The sequence below is a fragment of the Giraffa tippelskirchi genome, chromosome 3 (assembly GCF_054371585.1).
Source record: "Giraffa tippelskirchi isolate mGirTip1 chromosome 3, T2T-mGirTip1v1.2.pri, whole genome shotgun sequence".
Classification (NCBI taxonomy): Eukaryota; Metazoa; Chordata; class Mammalia; order Artiodactyla; family Giraffidae; genus Giraffa; species Giraffa tippelskirchi.
In genome coordinates this window covers 70,792,311-70,818,081 of record NC_137277.1, presented here as the reverse complement: position 1 = coordinate 70,818,081, position 25,771 = coordinate 70,792,311, and the positions used below count along the sequence as shown (strand labels likewise).

General features: G+C 38.5%; 1 protein-coding gene and 1 long non-coding RNA gene across 44 annotated transcripts in view; one reads left to right on the top strand and one right to left on the bottom strand.

Moving 5' to 3' along the window:
* GULP1 (GULP PTB domain containing engulfment adaptor 1) overlaps nt 1-25,771 on the top strand; it is a 309,040-nt gene that overhangs the window by 195,040 nt on the left and 88,229 nt on the right. For 16 of the 43 annotated variants that reach the window (XM_081579420.1, XM_081579393.1, XM_081579396.1 and 13 more), the window contains one exon: nt 863-970. The exons of the other annotated variants lie outside the window; for them this stretch is intronic. In XM_081579420.1, coding sequence (XP_081435546.1) covers nt 863-970 — 108 coding nt within the window. The remainder of the gene's footprint in view (nt 1-862; nt 971-25,771) is intronic. 43 annotated transcript variants of the gene reach the window in all.
* On the bottom strand, nt 459-5,881 carry LOC145541843 (uncharacterized). The gene is made up of 2 exons (XR_014079344.1): nt 4,227-5,881; nt 459-2,070 (listed from the first exon to the last, which is right to left on the bottom strand). It is a non-coding gene; the product is annotated as an uncharacterized LOC145541843 (long non-coding RNA).

Genomic DNA, 25,771 nt, shown 5'->3' with positions numbered 1-25,771 from the left:
AGAGAAGTCTGTTTAAATTTGGAAGAGACAGGAGTGAATTTTAAAGAGATGTATTTGGGAATAAGAGACTTAAGCAGACTTAAGCAACTGACCTTCAGAAATGGCAGGGGAGGAAATAGAAAATGGTAAAATTATTTTTATGAACAGTGAACAGTGGATTAGTGGGATATAAAGAGATTAGTTATGAAGAATTATTTCAGGAAAAATTTTCTAAAAAATTATTGAATAGAGAGCTCTATGGGAAGCTTCTAGAGCACTGGTCTGAGTCTGAATCAGCAGGAAGCAGCATTTAAAAGGCCATCTAGAAGAAATTCTTCTAGAGGGTTGCTCAGCAGTGATCTTTCTAGAGTGCAACAACTGTATGTTTTCTGCCTGACTGTGCAGCAAAGAAAATGCTCAAAAATGCTTTCTCTGTAAAATTAGCATACTGGAAATCACTACGATGCTCATGAATTCCCCTGTAAAGTTAACATGAGGATTGATTGCCATGAATTAGCATGAAAAGTTTACTTAACAGCTTAAGAGAAAAAAAAAAAAACAACAAGTTAATATTACCCATCTCTTCCACAGATATTCCTCATGTTAGCTGTTGATACACTGCATGAAATCCTCATAGAAAAAAATTTAATGTAGAAAACCGCTATAACTTTAAAGCCCATGCTCAGTTTTTTCTCTTATCAATTGTAATAGAATTATATCCTTCATGTGAAACCACCAGACATTATTCACCTTTATAAATGATTGAAGTACCTCATTTAAAAAACTAGTTTATAAAGGATTGAAAAAATTTTACAGTAATTAGAACTATCATTAACTCTTTGAATTAATGTGACAATGGCAATCTGCTTGTCCACATGGATAGGTTGCCTGTGCTGATTCACGGGCCCATAACCACTGTAAGACATTCCACACAAAGCAGAGGGCGCAGAAACATCGTCCAAACTGGAGTCAGTCAAATGTGGAAGAGCAGGTTGGTTCCACTCCTTCTCATATGGTCTCATATCGTGTGGACCAAGTAGCATTAAAAATATTTGAAGAACATTATTTTTTTTCTAAATTCCCTTCTTTGTGGCCCTTTAAAGATTGATTGTTTAGTAGTTGTTTTTGAAAATTTTCTCTGTCTCTTCTTAGAGTATATGTCACTTGCAAAGCAAACCCGTGTCCGCAGGAAATACCTTGGGGCAACAGAAGTAAAAAACAGAATCTATAACCAGATTGCCTTGGTTTAATCTTGACTCCAACACTAACTAGCTGTGTAGTTTGGGGCAAATTATCTAACCTTACTATGTCTGTGGTTATTAATCTGTAAATAGGGATGAGTAATTTCTCAATTAGGATTGTTATAGATAAAAAGGTGTTACATGAAGTCTTCAAACAGTATCTGGAATAAAATAACTACTACTCGTAAATGTTAGCAATCATTAATTTATCTTTTTTAATTTTTCACTGGCCTTACCAAAGTGCCTGTCTCACTCTAGTTGTTCAATATGTTTGTATTTTATGAATTGATGCATAATAACGTATCTAAGATAATTACAAAATTGTTACATTTCATTGAGTCTCAAAATATACCAGGCACTGTTCTGGTGTGTTTTTACATGATTTAGTATTTATTTGCAGAGAAGGCAATGGCAACCCACTCCAGTACTCTTGCCTGGAAAATCCCATGGATGGAGGAGCCTGGTAGGCTACAGTCCATGGGGTCGCTAAGAGTTGGACAAGACTGAGCAACTTCATGTTCTCTTTTCACTTTCATGCATTGGAGAAGGAAATGGCAACCCACTCCAGTATTCTTCCCTGGAGAATCCCAGGGACAGAGGAGCCTGTTGGGCTGCCGTCTATGGGGTCACACAGAGTCGGACACGACTGACGTGACTTAGCAGCAGCAGCAGTATTTATTTGAACCAATATAGTGATTATTAATGTTATCATCACTTCACAAAAGAGAAAACTAAAGATGAAAATTTAAATATTATGCCTGTTGTCACAGGGCTTCCAGGGGGCTCAGTTGTAAAGAATCCACCTGCTAATGCAGGAGACACAGGTTTGATTCCTGGGTCAGGAAGATCCCTTGGAGAAGGAAATGGCAACCCACTCCAGTATTCTAGCCTGGGAAATCCCATGGACAGAAGAGCCTGGCGGGCTACAGTCCATATTGTCTCAAAAGGGTCAGACATGACTCAGACTAAATAACAACAAAAACAACAGGATTGTCACAAACCTAGTAAGACAGAGCCAGGCTTAAAAAACTGAAGTCTATATAACGTCAAAGATTTGCTTCTTTTTATATATGTCATCAGTCAGTTCAGTTGCTCATTTGTGTCCAACTCTTTGCGACCCCATGGACTGTGGCATGCCAGGCTTCCCTGTCCATCACCAACTCCCAGAGCTTGCTCAAACTCATGTCCATTAGGTGAGTGATGCCATCCAACCATCTCATCCTCTGTCATCCCCTTCTCCTCCTGCCTTCAGTCTTGCCCAGCATCAGGGTCTTTTCCAATGAGTCAGTTTTTTACATCAAGTGGGCAAAATATTGGAGCTTCAGCTTCAACATCAGACCTTCCAATGAATATTCAGGACTAATACCTTGAGGACTGACTGGTTTGATCTCCTTGCTGTCCAAGGGACTCTTAAGAGCCTTCTTCAACACCACAGTTCAAAAGCATCAATTCTTCGGTGTTCAGCTTTCTTTATAATCCAACTCTCACATCCATACATGACTCCTGGAAAAACCGTACCTTTGACTAGACCTTTGTCGGCAAAATAATGCCTCTGCTTTTTAACGTGCTGCCTATGTTGATAATAGCTTTTCTTCCAAGGAGCAAGTGTCTTTTAATTTCATGGTGGCTACAATCACCATCTACAGTGATTTTGGAGCCCAAGAAAACAAAGCCTGTCACTGTTTTCATTGTTTCCCCAACTATTTACCATGAAGTGATGGGACCAGATGCCATGATCTTAGTTTTCTGAATGTTGAGTTTTAGGCCAGCTTTTTCATTCTCCTCTTTCATTTTGATCAAGAGGTTCTTTAGTTCTTCTTCACTTTCTGCCCAAAGGGTAGTGTTATCTGCATCTGAGATTACTGATATTTCTCCCAGCAATCTTGATTCCAGCTTGTACTTCATCCAGTCTGGCATTTCGCATGATATACTCAGCATAGAAGTTAAATAAGCAGGGTGACAATATACAGCCTTGATGTACTCCTTCTCCAATTTGGAACCAGTCTGTTGTTCCATGTCCAGTTCTAACTGTTGCTTCCTGACCTGCATACAGGTTTCTCAGAAGGCAGATCAGGTGGTCTGGTATTCCCATCTTTTTAAGAATTTTCCACAGTTTGTTGTGATCCACACAGTCAAAGGCTTTGGCATAGTCAATGAAGCAGAAGTAGATGTTTTTTTGGAACTCTCTTGCTTTTTCTATGATCCAACGGATGTTGGCAGTTTGATCTCTGTTTCCTCTACCTTTTCTAAATCTAGCTTGAACATCTGGAAGCTCTCAGTTCATGTACTGTTGAAGCCTCACTTGAAGAATTTTGAGCATTAATTTTGAACATTAATTTGCTAGTGTGTGAGATGAGTGCACTTGTGAGGTCTCAGTTTGAGCATTCTTTGGCATTGCCTTTCTTTGGGATTGGAACACTTCATTATTCATTAGTTCATTAAATGACTGGTATGTATAAGGCACTATTGCTAAAACTTAACTAAATGTTGGTGAAGTTTCAGAGCTATATGTCATAGCTGATATATTCTTATAGAGCTTAATATCATAGGGAAATATCTTTTTAAAAACTCACATAAAAGCCAATCTTGTTCTTTCCCATTCGAGTCACACTTAATAGAATGCTGTGGAGATTCACAGAGTGGTAATCATTCCTATTTTATGTAAGGAGGAGTGAGGTAGGGTTTCCAAGGGTCAAAACAAAAGTGGAATGACCATTTCAAGCTGAGACATCTGGAGGAGGATGAGCTCTGTCAAGATGGCCTGCTACTGCTAAGTCACTTCAGTCGTGTCCGACTCTGTGCGACCCCACAGACGGCAGCCCACCAGGCTCCGCCATCCCTAGGATTCTCCAGGCAAGAATACTGGAGTGGGTTGCCATTTCCTTCTCCAGTGCATGAAAGGGAAAAGTGAAAGTGAAGTCGTTCAGTCGTGTCTGACTCTTAGCGACCCCATGGACTGTAGCCTACCAGGCTCCTCCGTCCATGGGATTTTCCGGGCAAGAGTACTGGAGTGGGGTGCCATTGCCTTCTCCAAAACCATCAAAATGACAAGAGTTGTGCTGGGCATATAATACTAATGCTGGTAAAGTACTTTGTCAGCGAAGGTTCCACATAAAACACAGAACTAGTAGAATGTACCACCACCACGGCCCCCCCCACCTCCACACACACACATATAAACACATTTATTTCAAAATATGGTTACACAATTGGGGCTAGGGTTCTGGCCAGCCAGGCATCTGCAATCCATAATGAAGACCATCAGAAAGCACAGGCTGAAAACTGCTGGGCAGGAACTGGAGCCTACCACAGGTAGAATTTCTCATTCCCCAGGACCATAGCAGGACAGTTAGGCTCTGTTAAGACCTTTAAATTGATTGTATCAAGCCCAACCAGTTTATCCAGAATAAATTCCTTTACATAAAGTCAATGATGATAGATGTTATTCATATCTACAAAATAAAGAAAGTGAAAGTTGCTCAGTCGTGTCCAACTCTTTGTGACCCCATGGACTTGGAGTCCTTGGAGTTCTCCAGGCCAGAATACTGGAGTGGGTAGCCATTCCCTTCTCGGGGGCATCTTCCCAACCCAGGGATTGAACCCAGGTCTCCCACATTGCAGGCAGATTCTTTACAAGATGAGCTGCCAGAGAAGCCTGATCTACAGAATAACTTGATGGCAACTCCTAGACTAGTATTTGATTGAATAACTGGATAGCATAACCTGGTGAAGTTAACACATAACACTGACCATCAGAAGTACTAATGATGGACAAGGCCTTACAGATGAGTTGAAAAGGGTTTCAATGGCAGGAAAAGCAGTTTGTATAGTGAACTAATCAAATAGGAGTTTAGGAATATGAATCTATGGGGATCTGAAAGTTTATTTGGATCGAGAGGGAAAGGATGACATTAAACTTCCTATAAACTTTAATGATACAAGCGAATATTTCCAAGTTTATATAGAGTAGTAGATAAGCATATAGTGGAAAATAAAGATGTGCTAAATATTCCTGGGAGAGAATTGATGCAACCAAGGAATAATTTGTTTATGGGGAAGACAAAAATATATATCTTCATTTGGTCTGAGAGAATGATCATATTGTTAAACGATTCCTATCACTTCGTTTTTGGCAACCACTGGTTACAAATTAATCTGATAAATTGAGCAGAGCTGTTTAAGAATTACAACTCTTCCTGGGGAAATATGTAATAACATTTAAATGTTTTAAGTTTGAAAGTAATACTTTTCTACTTTTATATTCTAATTCCTTTAGTTTCTTTTTTTAGGAACGTATTTTAGTTCCACATTCTTTCATTTTATCTAATATTGTATGTCAAACACTCATTTAATATTCGTAGTATACCCATTTCAGATCATATATAGATATAAAATATAATAGTTGGTTTCAAAAGTTTTTTTTTTTTAATGTAGCATTCCTTAGTCTTCTTTTGTTTGTTTTTGTTGTTGTTTTTATGAGCAGTGACAGCATTAATACGAATCATTGGGAATTCTACATATTTCCTATGTACCCTGTAGTGAGTGATGTTTCTCAAACTGAACATTATGTTCCATGAAAAAAATTGGGTCACAAAATCAATGCAGTGGGTCATTACAGGTATGCAATTAAAGATGAAATAGGATAAAAGAGAGAAAAAAAAGAGTTTCAGAATGCATAAGGTAAACATCAATTTACTCCAGAAAATCATGGTTCATAATCTTGTTGAGAGTTTGAAAGCCACTGCCTTTAAACAGTAACCTGCCTTTAAGTAGTACTAAAGACTTTACCAGCTTTAACTATAAATTTTGAAATAATAATGGGGAGGGGGAGTTTCTTAAAAGAACAATTAATTTTTAATAGAAGAGATGATCCACATATAAGTTTAACCACATGTCCTCATTGAATGTTATGTCTTAATGTGAGTTCTGAAACATGCATGTTAACATGGTAGGAGTAATAGAAACATATGGTAAAGTGTAAATATAGATTCATTTGTGCATATGTACTTATTCATTTGAATTGAGCTCCTAATTTATGCCAGGTTCTGACTGAGACAATAGGAACTGATTAGTGAACCAAATAGATAAGATCCTGGCTTCCTGGAACTTACATATAATAAGCAAAATAATAAGACTTTTTTATTTTTTAAGAGACAGCTAATAAGGAAACAATGTGTATATTTTATTTATACAGTGTTAGTGTTATTTATTCAGCACACTATATATTATGTTCAGTTCAGTTCAGTCGCTCAGTTGTGTCTGACTCTGTGACCCCATGAACCACAGCACGCCAGGCCTCCCTGTCCAATACCAACTCCCGGAGTTTACCCAAACTCATGTCCATTGAGTCAGTGATGCCATCCAACCATCTCATCCTCTGTCGTCCCCTTCTCCTCCTGCCCTCAATCTTTTCCAGCATCAGGGTCTTTTCCAATGAGTCAGCTCTTTGCATCGGGTGGCCAAAGTGTTGGAGCTTCAGCTTCAACATCAGACCTTCCAATGAACACCCAGGACCGACATATTATGTAGTAAATACTTATTCATATAAATAATGTAGTATTAACACAGTATTTTATTTATTAATATAGTATGCCAGGCTGTAGTTATTACTATGTAGAAACGTAAAGCAAAATGTTGAGGGTTGGGAGAAGTGGGAAAGAGGGTGCTGTGTTACATGGAGTGGTCAGGGGAGGTCTCTGAAGAGGGCAGAGGCCTAAGGGAAGTGAGGGAGTGAGGACTGTGGCTGCATTTGCGGGCAGGGTAGGACCACGTTTGCTTAGCCAAGGACTAGCCAGGCCCCGGATGGTAGAACTCAGTGGATTATAGAGAAGTAATAGTAAATACATGTGGAGTAGAGCAGGAAGGGCAGAGTATGTCCTATAGTTCTTGAGGGCGCAAACCCTCAAATATGCCACAGTGGCATATTGATTCATTTAAATAAAAGTTACTTAAAAAATCACAACACAGGAGGGAGACTCTAACCCTCCTTTCTGTCTCCCTGAAAGCACTGAATAAATCTCTGGTGTTAAAGGCAGGTCCCCTCCGCCTGCATCTGAAGGTGGAAGGGCACCCATATTACCAGAGATAGGGGACTTAGAGGAGGAGCCTATATACATCAACCTGGTTACTTCTTTAATACCACAAGCCCAAATTCTGTTTAGATTCTTCACAAACACTCCGAACCCAAGTTTCTTTGTCCTGTCAGTTGCTCACAAATTTATTGTTTCTTTGTCTAAAAATTATGAAAGTATAAAAGCTGCCTGCTGTGGACACTTCTTAAGTCCAATCCTATTTTTATGAGACCTCATTGTATGTGAATTAAAATATGTTTCTTTTCTCCTATTAATCTGTCTTGTATTAATTCTATTATTAGTCCAGGCGCAAGAATTCAAGAAGGGTAGAGGGGGGAAATTTCCACCTCTCCAGCATCGGTCACTGTAAAATTTGAGAAACACTCAATTTATAGAGTTTTGAGAGAAAGAGTGACAAGAAGTGAAACAAGCTTTTAACAGAAATTAGCTGTAAGAGGCAAAGGTGAACACACATCAGGAGTCCAGTGGAGAGGTCCACACAAGGCTAGTGACTGTGGCTTGATGCTGGGTAGGAGCTGAAGGAGAAGAGTAGTGGGCATCTGAGTATATTTTGAAGGCAAAGCTGATAGGCTCTATAGGTGGATAGTGGATTAGCTTTCTATTGCTGTTATAATTAGAATATTTAAGTGTAAATTTAGAGGTAATTTTTGATCACCCTTAAGGAAGACTATGGGACTTCCCTGGTGGTTAAGACAGTAAGAATCCACCTGCAATGCAGGAGACCCAGTTTTGATTCCTGAGTCAGGAAGATCTCCTGGAGAAGAGAATGCCTACCCATTCCAGTTATTCTTGTCTGGAGAAGTCCATGGACAGAGGAGGCTGGCGGACTTCAGTCCATGGCTACAGTCCATGGGGTCGCAAAGGAAGACTGTAGTGTTTTTCATTCCTCCCATCTTTTGGTGAGACTGCTAAACTGTCCTTTCTATAAAAAGGTGAAATATTGGGAAACTTTTAATGAACTTATTATTCTGTGGGTGTGAGATAGTCATTTCTCACATGAAGAATTGTGATATCGTTCATGAAAAACATTTATTTTTTAAATGTTTTATTCTAAAATATATATCTGTCTCCCAAAAGGATGGTGTATTTGTCTTTTTATGAAATATCTAGCTTTGTCAAAGAATATAAGAATGCAGTTCTAGAGAGATTATACTACTTTGCACCATATAGCAATAAAGAGTCAGCATTCCTTGATTATCTGCTGACTGTGTTCCAAGTTCTGAAAGTGAGTGAATCCAAAACAAATAGAAATATGAATCTTGACCTTATGACCTTATGACTTCCTTGGAGAGAGAGAACAAGCACATGGAACAAAAAGTTTGGAAGAAAACTAAATAAATGATGACCAACAAGTAAACTACGAAGGTCCAAGAGAGGCTTTAAAAAGAAAGATTGTTACATTTCATTGATTTCTAGAGGTATCATAATTTCATATATGAAACACACATTATTTGCCTCTTGGTATGTTTGACAAGAGAGAAGACTCAGCTGAACTGTGACCCTCTAGATCTTCCTTACTTAGTGAGTTGTGTAGTTTGTAACTAGGCTTTTTCAATCTTCACAGCCTGATCTCCCTCAGCATTTATAGCCTGTAAGCTCTTGCTTAGCTTAAAAACAACAACAACACCAGAGGAAAAACCACAAAGAAAAAAAAACAGATGAAATCTTAAATATGACAGTGGTTACAACCTGTGTATACTAACGCTGAGTTAGTTGAAAGCCACATCTTAAGCCACTTAAGTTTGAAACTTCTAGCTAAATGTATGCAATAGTCATTGATATGGGGAAATTAAAATCTAGATTTGTGGTATTGGTATGCTCAGATACAGCCCAATAACTCCATTAATGCTATCAATTTAATAGACACATAGGAGCTGCAGGGATTGGAACAGCCACTTCTCAGTCAAACTTTTTTGTTGTTCAGTAGATAAGCCATGTCTGAAGCTTTGTGACCCCATGGACTGCAGCATGCCAGGCTTCCCTGTCCTTCACCATTTCCAGAGTTTGCTCAAACTCATGTCCATTGGGTCAGTGATGCCATCCAACCATCTCATCATCTGTTGCCCCCTCGCCCTCCTGCCCTCCATCTTTCCCAGCATCAGGGTCTTTTCCAATGAGTCAACTCTTTGCATCAGGTGGCAAAGTATTGAAACTTCAGCTTCAGCATCAGTCCTTCCAATACATATTCAAGGTTAATTAACTTTAGGATTGCCTGCTTTGATCACCTTGCTGTCCAAGGGACTCTCAAGAGTCTTCTCCAACACCACAATTCAAAAGCATCAGTTCTTTGGTTCTCAGCTTTTTTATGGTCCAACTCTCACATCCATATATGATGATTGGAGAAACCATAGCTTTGACTATTGGGGCCTTTCTGGAAAAGTGATGTCTCTGCTTTTTAATATTCTGTCTAGTTCTGTCATAGCTTTTCCTTCAAGGAGCAAAAATCTATTAGTTTTATGGTTGCAGTCACCATCTGCAGTGATTTTGGACCCAAGAAAATAAAGTTTGTCACTATTTCCATTTTTTTCCCATCTACAATGCCAAAGAATGTGGAAACTATCTCATAATTGCACTCATCTCACACGCTAGCAAAGCCATGGTCAAAATTCTCCAAGCCAGTCTTCAACAGTACGTGAACCGTGAACTGTGAACTTCCAAATGTTCAAGCTGGATTTAGAAAAGGCAGAGGAACCAAATATCAAAGTGCCAACATCCTTTGGATCATTGAAAAAGCAAGAGAGTGCCAGAAAGACATCTATTTCTGCCTTATTGACTGTGCCAAAGCCTTTGACTGTGTGGATGACAACAAACTGTGAAAAATTCTTAAACAGATGGGAATAGTAGGCCATCTGACCTGCCTGCTGAGAAATCCGTATGCAGGTCAAGAAGCAACATTTAGAACTGGACATGGAACAACAGACTTGTTCCAAATCAGGAAAGGAGTACGTCAAGGCTGTATATTGTCACCCTGCTTATTTAACTTATATGCAGACTACATCATGGGAAATGCTGGGCTGGATGAAGCACAAGCTGGAATCAAGATTGCCAGGAGAAATATCAATAACCCCTCATATATGCAGATGACACCACCCTTATGGCAGAAAGTGAACAAGAACTAAAGAGCCTCTTGATGAAGTGAAAGAGGAGAATGAAAAAGTTGGCTTAAAACTCAACATTCAGAAAACGAAGATCATGGCATCTGGTCCCATCACTTCATGGCAAATACATGGGAAAACAATGGAAACTGACAGACTTTATTTTTGGGGGTTCCAAAATCCCTGAAGATGGTGACTGCAGCCATGAAATTAAAGACACTTGCTCCTTGGAAGAAATGTTATGACCAACCTAGACAGGATATTAAAAAGCAGAGACGTTACTTTGCCAACAAACGACCATCTAGTCAAAGCTATGGTTGTTCCAGTAGTCGTGTATGGGTGTGAGAGTTGGACTATAAAGAAAGCTGAGCATCGAAGAATTGATGCTTTTTTTTTTAATTTATTTATTTTTTTATAAATTTATTTATTTTAGTTGGGGGCTAATTACTTTACAATATTGTAATAGTTTTTGCCTTACATTGACATGAATCAGCCATGGGTTTACATGTGTTCCCCTTCCTGGACCCCCCATCCACCTCCCTCCCCATCCCATCCCTCTGGGTCATCCCATTGCCCCGGCCCTGAGCGCTTGTCTCATGCATCGAACATGGAATGGTGTTCTGTTTCACATATGATAATATACATGTTTCAATGCTATTCTCCCAGAACGTCCCACCCTCACATTCTCCCTCAGAGTCCATAAAATTGTTCTATGCATCTGTGTCTCTTATTCTGTCTCGCATATAGGGTTATCGTTACCATCTTTCAAATTCCATATATATGCATTAGTATACTGTATTGTTGTTTTTCTTTCTTACTTACTTCACTCTGTATAATGGGCTCCAGTTTCATCCATCTCAGTAGAACCGATTCAAATGTATTTTTTTTAATGGCTGAGTAATATTCCATTGTGTATATGTACCACAGCTTCCTTATCCATTCGTCTGCTGATGGACATCTAGGTTGCTTCCATGTCCTGGCTATTGTAAACAGTGCTGCGATGAACATTGGGGTACACGCGTCTCTTTCAATTCTGGTTTCCTCGGTGTATATGCCCAGCAGTGGGATTGCGGGGTCATATGGCAGTTCTATTCCCAGTTTTTTAAGGAATCTCCACACTGTTCTCCATAGTGGTTGTACTAGTTTGCATTCCCACCAACAGTGTAAGAGGGTTCCCTTTTCTCCACACCCTCTCCAGCATTTATTGCTTGTAGACTTTTGGATAGCAGCCACTCTGACTGGTGTGATACCTCATTGTGGTTTTGATTTGCATTTCTCTAATAATGAGTGATGTTGAGCATCTTTTCATGTGTTTGTTAGCCATCTGTATGTCTTCTTTGGAGAAATGTCTGTTTAGTTCTTTGGCCCATTTTTTGATTGGGTCGTTTATTTTTCTGGAATTCAGCTGCAGAAGTTGCTTGTATATTTTTGAGATTAATTGTTTGTCTGTTGCTTCGTTTGCTATTATTTTCTCCCATTCTGAAGGCTGTCTTTTCACCTTGCTTATAGTTTTCTTTGTTGTGCAAAAGCTTTTAATTTTAATTAGGTCCCATTTGTTTATTTTTGCTTTTATTTCCAATATTCTGGGAGGTGGGTCATGGAGGATCCTGCTGTGATTTATGTCGGAGAGTGCTTTGCCTATGTTTTCCTCTAGGAGTTTTATAGTAGAATTGATGCTTTTGAACTGTGACATTGGAGAAGACTCTTGAGAGTACTTGGACAGCAAGGAGATTCAACCAGTCCATCCTAAAGGAAATTAGTCCTGGATATTCATTGGAAGGACTGATGTTGAAGCTGAAACTCCAATACTTTGGCCACTTGATGAGAAGAACTGACTCATTTGCAAAGACCTTGATGCTGGGAATGATTGAAGGCAGGAGGAGAAGGGGATAACAGAGGATGAGATGGTTGGATAGCATCACCAACTCGATGGACATGAGTTTGAGCAAGCTCTGGAAGTTGGTGATGGACAGGGAAGCTTGGCATACTGCAGTCCATAGGGTTGCAGAGTCAGACACAGCTGAGAGACTGACCTGAACCGGACTGATTTGCCATGAGTGATTGGGACCAGATGGTATGATCTTAGTTTTTTGAATGTTGAGTTTTAAGCCAGCTTTTACACTCTCCTCTTTTCACCTTCATCAACAGTCTCTTTAGTTCCTCTTCACTTTCTACCATTAGGGTGGAGTCATCTGCATATCTGAAGTTGTTGATATTTCTTCATGCAATCTTGATTCCAGCTTGTGCTTTATCCAGCCTGGCATTGTGCATGATGTACTGTGCATATAAGTTAAATAAGCAGAGTGACAATATATAAGCCTTGATGTACTCCTTTCCCAATTTGGAGCCAGTCCATTGTTCCATGTTTGGTTCTAACTGTTGCTTCTTGACCCGCAAAAAAGTTTCTCATGAGACAGATTAGATGGTCTAGTATTCCTATCTCTTTAAGAATTTTCCACAGTTTATTGTGATCCACACAGTCAAAGGCTTTAGTGTAGTCAGTGAAGTAGAAGCAGATGTTTTTCTGGAATTCTCTTGCTTTTTCTATGTTTCAACGGATATTGACAACTTGATCTCTGGTTCCTCTGCCTTTTCTAAACCCAGCTTGTACATCTGGAAGTTCTCGGTTCATGTACCATTGAAGCCTAGCTTGAAAGATTTTGAGCATTACCTTGTTAGCATGTGAAATGAGTGCAGTTGTGTAATAGTTTGAACATTCTTTGGCATTGCCCTTCTTTGGGATTAGAATGAAAGCTGACCTTTTCCAGTCCTTTGGCCTCTGCTGTTTTCAAATTTGCTGGCATATTGAGTGCAGCATTTTTACAGCATCATCTCTTAGGATTTGAGATAGCTCAGGTGGAATTCCATCACTTCCACTAGCTTTGTTTGTAAAAATGTTTCATAAGGCCCACTTGATGACTTCACACTCCAGTCAAACTGTCTGGGTTCAAATTTCAGCTCCCCTAGCTAATATCTGAATTATGTAACTTTTCTGTTCCTCAGTATTCCAATGGACGGGGGAGCCTGGTGGGCTGCAGTCCATGGGGTCGCTAAGAGTCGGACCCGACTGAGCGACTTCACTTTCACTTTTCACTTTCATGCACTGGGGAAGGAAATGGCAACCCACTTCAGTGTTCTTGCCTGGAGAATCCCAGGGACGGAGGAGCCTGGTGGGCTGCCGTCTATGGGGTCACACAGAGTCAGACACGACTGACGTGACTTAGCAGCAGCAGCATTCTCATTTATAAAATGAAGTTAATAATTGTGCCTACCTTATTGAATTTTGAGGTTTAAATGAGTTAATATATTTTAAAAATCCCTTTGGTCTGTGTGTTAGGTATCAAGAGTTTATTAATATCTTTATTATAAAAAGTGTTCTGTCAACTCTGGAATTGGACTGGCTGTTATTGTCTCTTGAGAATAAATTAGCCTTTGCACTATTATCTGAAAAAACAGCCAAGTTCTTAGAATACATCTCGAAGAATACATCTCCAAGTTTTAGAATACATCATCTAATACAGATATCATCTCCTTTTTTACAAGAAATTGCATCAGAAACAGTGAGAGCAGCCAGGGTATGTATAGTGGCTAACCTGAAAATTTCAGCTGGGGAAGGAATGGCTTTTCCTGAAAGCATGGCAGGACACTCAGTGCTGCTCACATTGTGGGTTAGTATACAAGAGAAGGCTTTGATTGTTAAAGAAAATCACCATTGTAATCTTACTTTCCTGTTTTTCTGAGTTTTCAACAACTGCATTCTGAAGCAGGATGTTAATGTGAGGATCATCTGGGTTTTAAAATCAAATACAGAAATATAAGGAAGTCCACATCAACCTTTTAAAACTGTTATGCAGTTTTATAAGTAAGATGTTAATGAAGAAAGAATGTTAAAACATTTTGTGGTCTAATGAATCATGGTAAAGGAAGGTTTTTAATATAAATTTAATCATTTTACTAATGCTTCTCAAATTATTTTTAGTGAATATATGGCAAATAACCCTTCAATGAAATGTTAATATTGGTTTTTGACTTAGAAGAACATTTGAATCTGAAAAATAAATGGTATTTATAGCAAAGTCAAAAATGAATAAATAAATAAAGGGCGCTCCCTTGTGGTCTGTGGTAAAGAATCCACCCTCCAATGCAGGGACACGGATTTGATCCCTGGTCTGGGAATATCCCACATGCCATGAACCAGCTAAGCCCGTGAGCCGCAACTGCTGAGCCTGCACGCCTAGAGCCCATGCTCTGCAACAAGAGAAGCCACTGCAGTGAGAAACCTGTGCACCACAACTGGAGTAGCCCCTGATCCCTGCAACTAGAGAAAGCCCTCACCCAGCAACAAAGACCCAGCATAGCCAAAAATAAAAATAAATACATATTTTAAAAGGAAGTCAGGAAATAAAAATAGTCAAATTGAACCCTGTGGAATGATTAAAAGTTGGGCAAAAGATACATCTGTGTAGTCAATGAGATGAATTGCTAAAACATTCAAAATAGTTTAAAATTCCAAATTCAGGAGATTCTTTACAGCAGCTTTGTAATAGGTGAAATCATTAGCATTCTACAGTTTTACTGGTTGTAGATACCAGGGAGGATGTAAAAAACATGAAGAACTCAATTGCATTCTATGTAATTCATTATATTTGTTCAAAAATAGTTTTTAGTTAGTCTCAAAACCACTTCAGAAAATCAGTTTTAAGTAATACCTTTAAGTAAACTGTCCTAGATTTTAGAATAAGTTCTCAATAATGCTAATATGCACAACTTATTTTCATTCTAAACTTCTTAGAATCTGTTGAATGAGCATATAAATTAACTGTCCTTTCATTAAAAATGGTGTGTACCATTATATTTGTTGATAATAATCCTGCATCTGTAACCATTTGGAAATGTCCTTTTATGTGCCACATCAACACTGACAGATACTTAAAAGAAACTTAGAAAGCTATATTATTTTTCCATTGCCTTCTTTAGAGTGTGAAGATATGAGCATTTTTCATGTTAAACAATGTAAGAACAAAGAAGAAGAATGTAGTAAAAGCAGGAAGTTTGTTGAATTAGGACTTTATGGTTGGTATTTGCTTATAAAATACAGGAATAAATGGAAAAAAGATGACAGTAAACACTAAACATTACCTAACTTCTCAATTCTTGAGATAAATTTATAAAATGAATTTTTGAAAATCATAAGCCTATTTTAAATCCCCCCCAAGTTTTCCCAAGTAACTGAAATATTTCTTTTAAATTGTATTTATTTATTTATTTTGTCATTTTTTATTGCGATATCATTGACATAGAGCATTATTTTAGTTTCAAGTGTACAACATAAAGATTCGATATTTGTATATATTGTGAAATGATCACCATAGTAACTAAACTGAACTGAAACATTCACTCGGTCGTGTCTGACTCTTTGCGACCCATGGACTATAGCCCACCAGGCTCCCCTGTCCATAGAATTCTCCAAGAAAGAATACTGGAGTATTCTCCAGGAGATCTTCCCAACTGGGGCATTTAATAGTTATTAAACTTCCCTTATGGCTGAGACGGTAAAGCGTCTGCCTACAATGAGGGAGACCTGGGTTCGATCCCCGGGTCAGGAAGATCCTCTGGAGAAGGAAATGGCAACCCACTCCAGTACTCTTGCCTGGAAAATCCCATGGACGGAGGAGCCCGGTAGGCTACAGTCCATGGGGTTGCGAAGAGTCGGACACGACTGAGCGACTTGACTTCATTGACTTCAAACATAATGTTGAAGATCGTCGTCATTCTGAACTATTACTCTGTATGAGAAAGCTCGGGTATGGCTGTTAGAAATTACTGAATAGAAACTAAAATATCCCACGTTAGTTATTCCTTATATTTCACTATGGATTACAGTGTCTTACCAAAAAAAGATATTATATGTGTTACAGGTGCAAAGACTTTTAGTGTTGAAAAGGACTTAAGAAATCATTTATCCCAGCATCATTTTCTTGATAAAGTAAATTGAAGCCCAGAGAGGTTAAGTGATTTGCTAAAAGTGTCCATAACAAGATAGTAAAATTAAGACTAGAAATCAAGTCTCCTGTTCAACATCTGTTTTTCTTTTCATTGTAATATATAATTCCCAATTTTAAAGAGATAATCTACTTACCAGGTAGATGAATGAAACCAGAGATAAAATTGAATATGTATACATGTCTTCCTTTTGTATATATTAATGTGAAATCTCTTCCTCTATAGGATGTAACTGATCCCTTGGACCTGATTTAAAACCAGCCAGAAAATAAAAAAAAAGGAGCCAAGAGTTTGGCAAAGATGTGAGCCAAGTAGATCAAAGTCTCTATATTGCCTCCCTGACAGGGAGGCCACAAAGTCTAAGCTTTTGTATTTTATTTCTCTTATTGTGCTTTGCTTAATGGTATTACTATTAATATAATCCTTGGATAAAATTGCTTCTGGTGTTATCTATCCTTAAATGCTGCTTCATCTTGAAAGCACCTAGTTATAAATGGGGATTTTCTGAATACGGGATACATTTATTATTTATATCATATTTCTACATGGTTATGTTTGGCAATATGTGGAATAATAAGAAAGCTTGTTCATAGCCAAAGAATGTAAAAAAGGTAAAATCTAATTTGGTCTCAAATGAGTCAAGCAATAACATTCTGAAGCCTGAAATATGAAACTTAGGGATTTATGTAAAAAGGACAGGTAGGAGATACTGTAGTTTGGTGGGAAAGTGAAAAACGGTAAAAAAAAAATAATGTTTGCATCAATATCACTTCAGTAGAGGTTTTGATAAGTAACTAAAATAAGTGTATGCAAAATATAGGAAAACTAGCAAAGAGCTAAGCATTTTTTCAGCAAAGGACCCAAGAGAAATAAGAAATGGGAAGGAAGTAGAAGGGATTGTTACAGCAGTAAACTCCAGAGTTTTGGAAATTAGATTTCAACATGGAATTGTCATTATCAGTAGTCATGTGGGTGCATTTCAAAGACTGATTAGAAGGCTTCTAGGTGGAAGAAAGTTGCTTCCAGAGTTTTCTCTTTGTCATTGGACATGAGTGGTGTGAGATAAGAAAGTAGTCAACTCGTTTCAGAGATGAAATCTCTTCTGATTACAAACCAAGATGCCAGCTCATTGTGTTCTTACATTTTAAGAGACATTTGGATGAAGTAATCTTTCATTCCTTAAGAAACATGTACAAAAATACATGTATTTTAAATCAAACTAAAGTCATTTTTGTCTTTCTTCTAATTTTATTAACTGTGGGAAACTTGATCTCCAGAGCAGATATGCATATTTTTACATTTAAGAATGGTTTCCTATTGTGTGCCTATTTCTCCAGTTTCCAAGAAACTATTTATCATCTTCTCTTTTTTTTCCTTCCTGCTGGAGCTAAGCTGTTTCTTTTTCTGAACCTTTAAAAAATCATATTCCAAAAGTAAAAGTAGAGCCCAATGTCAGTCTTTGTGTCAGATAGTATCAGAGCACCTCCTTTCTCTGTAACTTGCATGGTTGTGATAGCAGAGCAGTAAAAGGAAGGGCTATGGGGAGCTAGAGTCTGAGAAAAGATATATCTCCAAGCACAGAGAATACAGAAGAAAGCATAGAAAAGACAATTGTCCACATTATGAATCTGCACTGTATTATTTTCTAAGAATAATAACCTTGTTATTTTGTAAACATGATATGTGTTATTAAAATTCAAGCTGTGCAGAAAAGCACAGAAGTATAGACGTCAAAATGCACTGCTCAAAATCCTATCAGGCAGAAGTAAACCCGTATTAACTGAAGTCTAGGCATCTTTTTCTGAACAACTACAAATGCAAGAATACATATACAGATTTTAAAAAATGATATTCAACAGTATATAAACAAGTCTATACCAATAACTTTTTGAGTATTTTATGTCTATTATCTTATTTAATTTTCACAAATGCCCAGTGAGATTGAGACTATTAATTGCAATATTCAGATTTATTTTTCAGCTTGCAATTGTTATTGCAATTTACTTGCTCAGTCATGTCCAACTCTTTGAGACCCCATGGACCTAGCCCACCAGGCTCCTTTGTCCTGCAATTCTCCAGGCAAGAATGCTGGAGTGATTTGCAATACCACCATTAAACAATAGAATTGTAACATTTAACGACAAATAGTTGAATAATAAAGAAGATTAAGGCTGGAAATGAGTAGATACGAAGACTTAATTGTATAAGAAGGAAATTTTAACATGCAGTCTCTTTTATAATAAAACCCATTGAACTTTATTTGAATTTAACAGAAGAAAAAAAAGAAGTCAGTCAAAAGAGTTGCTAAATTTTCGATATGTGTATCTTTGCCAAAAGGGATATTAGTTCATAAAAGATTGCTCTAAGATTTTGTATGCTTAAGTTGCTCAGTCGTGTCTGACTCTGGGACCCCATGGTCTGTAGCCTGCCAGATTCCTCTGTCCATGGGGATTCTCCAGGCAAGAATACTGGAGTGGGTTGTTATGCCCTCCTCCAGGGGATCCTCCCAATCCAGGGATTGAAGCCAGGTCTCCTGCCTTGCAGGCAGATTATTTACCATCTGAGCCATCAGGGAAGATCTAAGTTTAAAGGAGGGCAATCATGAAAGTCATTAAGTGTTTGCCATCCTTGTGTTTTTTCTTAACAGCACATTTTGGTTTTTGATAGTGTGTACATTTGAATGAGGTGGGTAGCTTCCTTCATTTCCTCCATCTCACATACTCCACTCCCCAGTTTCTGGTGCTTATTTCAGTTTTACTTGCCAGAATTTGCAACATTCACATTTCGTTTTGAAATACAATTCCCCTAGTAGTTTAATCTTAATTAGTTATTGAAATAAATTCAGACTATGAACACTCCATTTACCATTTCTTCTCTATTCCTGAAATCTGTATTTGATTTTCCTCTTCAAGAAGTTTATTCAAGAGGCTTCGTACCTTCAGTATTTCATAAGGTATTTCACATTTGAGAATGTCTGCTTATCACCTTAGATCTTTCTCTCAGAACATTTGTCCATGCTGTACAGTCTTTCCTGATTCTCTACTGAGAAAAATATCTAAATCTACCCCTCCTTCTCCCCTAGAAGGTGTCTTCTTTTTTCTGTGTGGATGCTTGAGGCTTCATTTTTTATCATTAAATTTCAATAATATAACTTATGGGTCTGACTTGAGTTCCAGCAAACATGCCTTGGAACTGTTAGGTAGTTAGAATAGGAAACAGGAGTCCAAAATGGCGGTGGCTAAAAGATAAGGAAGGGAAAAAGCCCGCCAACATGGAACAAAGAAAGGTCCGAGGACCAGAGTGAGAACTTCAGGTAGAACAGGACTCCTGGCTAAGCCCAATTTGCATAGAGCAGACCCAGGGGGAAGAAAAAAACATATAAAAAGAGGAGCCAAAGCGTTCTCTCTCTCTCTCTCCAGCGCGCTGGGGTGTTCTTCTCTTCGTGTCTTTGGGTCGACGGTCGGCGTGCCCTCATGCTTCGAGGATGGATTTTCCTGCTATTATCTAAATAAAAGAGCTGTAACACTGAGCTGTAACACTGATTCGTCTAAGAGCTATAACACAGTTTGTTCAAAACCTGAGAGCTATAACGGTCTCTCCAAGACCTGAGAACTGTGACCCCCGAGGGCTCTAAGGTCCGTCACTCCAAATCTTTGTTGTGATGAGACAGAACCGAGGAGCATACACTCGCCTGACAGAACCAGAAAATGAAGTCATCAGCTCTACTGGAAAGGTTGCTCAGAAGACTAGTGAGAAGAAAATATGGCTTATGTTCTTCAGTTCAGTTCAGTTCAGTTCAGTCACTCAGTCATGTCCGACTCTTTGCGACCCCATGAATTGCAGCACACCAGGCCTCTCTGTCCATCACCAGCTCCCGGAGTCTACCCATACCCATGTCCATCGAGTCAGTGATGCCATCCAACCATCTCATCCTCTGTCGTCCCCTTCTCCTCCTGCGCCCAATCCTACTCAGCATTAGGGTCTTTTCCAATGAGTCAGCTCTTTGCATGAGGTGGCTAAAGTATTGGAGTTTCAGCTTCAACATCAGTCCTTCCAATGAACACCCAGGATTGATCTCCTTTAGGATGGATTGATTGGATCTCCTTGCAGCCCAAGGGACTCTCAAGAGTCTTCTCCAACACCACAGTTCAAAAGCATCAATTCTGCGGCGCTCAGCTTTCTTCACCGTCCAACTCTCACATCCATATATGACCACTGGAAAAACCATAGCCTTGACTAGACGGACTTTTGTAGGCAAAGTAATGTCTCTGCTTTTAATTATGCTATCTAAGTTGGCCATAACCTTCCTTCCAAGGAGTAAGCATCTTTTAATTTCATGGCTGCAATCACCATCAGCAGTGATTTTGGAGCCCCAAAAAGTCAAGTCTGACACTGTTTCCACTGTTTCCGCATCTATTTCCCATGAAGTGATGGGACCAGATGCCATGATCTTAGTTTTCTGAACGCTGAGCTTTAAGCCAACTTTTTCACTCTCCTCTTTCACTTTCATCAAGAGGCTCTTTAGTTCTTCTTCACTTTCTGCCATGAGGGTGGTGTCATCTGCATATATGAGGTTATTGATATTTCTCCCAGCAATCTTGATTCCAGCTTGTGTTTCTTCCAGCCCAGCGTTTCTCATGATGCCAGTCCATCCTAAAGGAGATCAGTCCTGGGTGTTCATTGGAAGGACTGATGTTGAAGCTGAAACTCCAATACTTTGGCCACCTCATGCGAAGAGTTGACTCATTGGAAAAGACCCTAATGCTGGGTAGGATTGGGGGCAGGAGGAGAAGGGGATGACAGAGGATGAGATGGTTGGATGGCATCGCTGACTCGATGGACATGGGTTTGGGTAGACTCCGGGACCTGGAAATGGACAAGGAGGCCTGGCGTGCTGCAATTCATGGGGTCGCAAAGAGTCAGACACAACTGAGCGACTGAACTAAACTGAACTGAACTCTGCATATAATGTAAATAAGCAGGGTGACGATATACAGCCTTGACGTACTCCTTTTCCTATTTGGAACCAGTCTGTTGTTCCATGTCCAGTTTGAACTGTTGCTTCCTGATCTGCATACAGGTTTCTCAAGAGACAGGTCAGATGGTCTGGTATTCCCATCTCTTTCAGAATTTTCCACAGTTTATTGTGATCCACACAGTCAAAGGCTTTGGCATAGTCAATAAAGCAGAAATAGATGTTTTTCTGGAACTCTCTTGCTTTTTCGATGATCCACTGGGTATTGGCAATTTGATCTCTGGTTCCTCTGCCTTTTCTAAAACCAGCTTGAACATCTGGAAGTTCACTGTTCACGTATTGCTGAAGCCTGGCTTGGAGAAGTTTGAGCATTACTTTACTAGCATGTGAGATGAGTGCAATTGTGCGGTAGTTTGAGCATTCTTTGGCATTGCCTTTCTTTGGGATTGGAACGAAAACTGACCTTTTCCAGTCCTGTGGCCACTGCTGAGTTTTCCAAATTTGCTGGCATATCGAGTGCAGCACTTTCACAGCATCATCTTTCAGGATTTGAAATAGCTCAACTGGAATTCCTTCACCTCCACTAGCTTTGTTCGTAGTGATGCTTTCTAAGGCCCACTTGACTTCACATTCCAGGATGTCTGGCTCTAGGTGAGTGATCACACCATCGTGATTATCTGGGTCATGAAGATCTTTTTTGTACAGTTCTTCTGTGTATTCTTGCCACCTCTTCTTAATATCTTCTGCTTCTGTTAGATCCATACCATTTCTGTCTTTTATCGAGCCTATCTTTGCATGAAATGTTCCCTTGGTATCTCTGATTTTCTTGAAGAGATCTCTAGTCTTTCCCAATCTGTTGTTTTTCTCTATTTCTTTGCATTGATCGCCAAGGTAGGCTTTCTTATCTCTCCTTGCGATTCTTTGGAACTCTGCATTCAGATGGGAATATCTTTCCTTTTCTCCTTTGGAAAATATAGCAATAAATTCACTTATTCAAAGAAATATATATGTGATTAAGGGCTATTAGAACAGCAGAACCAATAGTTTGGGATCTAGGGAGGCAGTATGGTGTGATCAAAAGGGCACTGGGCTTTGGAGTCTCATAAAAATAAGTTGAAAGCAAAATCTACAATGTAAAAGCAAGCCTAGTATTTAACCCAGTTTTTGCATCTCTAAAATGCAAATGATATCTTCCTCATAAAGCTTTGCTGTTAGTTAAAAAGAATGTCATCTGTATAGTGCCTGACACATGGTTGGTGCTCACTTAATATTAGCTTTCCCATTTTCTTTCTTTCAGGTATACCTAGGTTTAAGAGAGATTTGGCATAACATTGTTGCTATGGAAAATAGTTTCCACAGTTTGGAGTTATTCATAGATTGGAGTTTTTAGAATACAGCACTTTTCTTTAGGAGATTAGTCCCTGATTCTTTGCATATTTGAATAACATGACTATTCCAAGATTCAGTGTTATGAAATGTTAGAACCAAATAGTCTTGCACAATTCCTCTGTCTTCCTGCCCTGTCTCTCAGACAGATTTTATCTGTGATGGAATTACAAATGGTGAGCAGCAAGGCTGTGATGGATGGTTAATTACTTCTGAAGAGAGATAGAGTCAGAGAAGTGTGAAACACCTCACCCCAGATTCTGCAGGTTCAGATAAGCAGTGGTACCCTGATCAGCATCAAGCAGTGAAAGGACTTGATCTACATTCAATTGATCCCCTGTTATAATCCTAAATAATTAAAACTTGGTCTCTATCTACCTCAGGTTTTGCATTTATTTCTGAGGATTACCACACCACTTACTTGGTTACATGTCTGTTTTTATTGCTCATTAGAATGGTATTACTCCAGGCTTGCTCACATAAACATCTGACTAGGCAACAAGATGAAAACAAGGATGTCTTAACAAGCAGAGAAGCTATTTTCATTTGCAAGTATTCAGACCAAATAATATGCTACAGGAATTGCTGGGGAAAGATGAATGAGACTGAATATTGCCAGGAGAAACATGTCAATAAATTTAATTAAAAATGTGTAGAAAGAGGGAGGAAACATAATTTTTAAAAATATGGGTAGCATTTTACAGGTGCTTTTATATGTTTATATGCAAGTGTGGCAATAGAAAGTTTAAAGAAGTAAATAAGGTGTTATAGTTAGTGAATTGTCTGTCCTTTCCTGGAAAAATAAGAAAAATAGGAAAAATAAGAAAAATTTTATAGCAGAGATGTGATACAGAGCGTAGACCTGTATCATGCATTGTATGAATGATACTTGTGCAAATTTAGCTTAAACTTTTTATCTATTTAGTAGGTTCCATAAGTAATTGGGATTCCCTCGTAGCTCAGTCAGTAAAGAATCTGCCTGCAATGCAGGAAACCTGGGTTCATTTCCTGGGTCCGGAAGATCCCTTGGAGAAGGAAATGGCAACCCATTCCAGTATCCTTGCCTGGGAAATTCTATGGACAGAGGAGCCTGGCAGACTACAGTCCATGGGATTGCAAGAGTTGGATGTGACTTAGCGGCTAAACCACCACCATAAATAATGTTCTTCCATATGTTTTCCAGTATAATAAATATTGCAAAAATGCAAACCCAAATTACATTATAGTAAATGATCCAAATAAAAGAACATTAATTGAATAAGTAAGTGCAATGGTGCTTTTAATGGCCACCAGCATAAAATGGAAAGCTTTGTAATTAAAAAAATAGTTGATGGGATTATTACAAGTTTATATGATTGGTTTTTGGTTTCACTGTTAATCACCTTGTGATAGATGATGTGTATAATTGTATCCATAGTGGGTTTGATTTTAGGGCACAAATCAGCAATCTTTTTTAAGCCAGTTCTGAGAGACAACTTTGTAATTTCAGAGTACCTGACCAACAAGACATGAGTGTTTACAGTTGTTTACAGGCTGGTTCAGCCTTCTTCTTTTTTAACATGTAGTAGGTGCCAGACTCCAGATGTATAAAAAACCCCACCCCATAGTCCCATGGAAGAGACTGTCTCCAAGGATTACACAAGGTTGGATGGTTATCAGGACACCTTGGGTTTCATGCATGTCCTTACTTATGTAACGCTTTAAAGCAATGAAAATGTCACAGCAAAAGAATGAAGTCACACAAAATCATCAAGAGTCCTAGAGGCTTCCAGACATCCCTCTTTAGAGTCTTTGATTAATCTCACAAGATTCATCTCCCGATTATGAGCCACCAACATATGAGGAAGGAATTTTGATTTCAGAAGACTGCGTTCTTATCTTGGCCAGCAGTTTAGTTATCAGACTTCTACATATCCCAATGATATGCTTATAGCTGGCTCACAGTCTTATACAATATGGCACCTTGAGTTGTACTGAGGAGCATCCATGGGAAGGGTGAAGGAAGATTTCCTAATGGAGGTACAGAACCAACATAAATGATTTTAGTGATTAAGGTGAAGGGGCTATTACAATCGGAGGGAACATCATGTACAACCTCCCAGAGACATTCCAGAATACAGCTAATTTTAGAAAGTCTAAGCCTCCCATATAATTGTATTATAGAATATATCTCTCTCTATATATTGTAGAATATATATATAAAATCTCTATATATCAAATACATATACATATATATGTATACATATACATATATACACATATATACATATATACATGTATGTATATATATACACACATATATACATATATACATGTATGTATATATATATACACATACGTATACATATATATATGTAAAACAGATAAGGAATTATAAAGGTAATCCCTCCGTTGTATTCCTGAGTGGGAGGAGTGCAGTGATAGATGCAAACATGAGAGACAGGATAATGAATACAAGGTTAGAGACATCTCTCGGTTCTAGACATTGAATTTTAGGCCCTATGGAATATCTAGGTTGGAGATATGCAAAAAAAGGAATTTAAAACCCAGAATATTGAGCATAGTGTTTTGTGACCACTCACTAAACAAAAACAACTAAAAGACTAACTCTGTGATCTTGCATTTTAAAAGCTCTGATAACTTCTGTTAGAAATCTATCTGTTATCAATAGGAAAGCAAACAAAAATTGCTTTTAAATCTGTCTCATGCTGTGAACTTATGTTAGAACAAACTACAGTTTTCAAGTTTCAATACCATCAAAGGAGAGGATGTTTTTCTCAGTTAACAAAGGCGCTTGCAAAAGATCAGGTGAAAGCTGGCTTCCTGTGGAGAAGGAATTTTGCCTTGAGAATTTCATTATGGTTTCTTCCCACCATATGGAGTCAGAGACATTCCCTTTCTGTTACATTTTCTCTTTAATCCAAGGATTTTTAACTGACTTCTGAAATAATTAATTGAAGTTAAATTCACACACACTAACTCATGTACACAAATGTACCT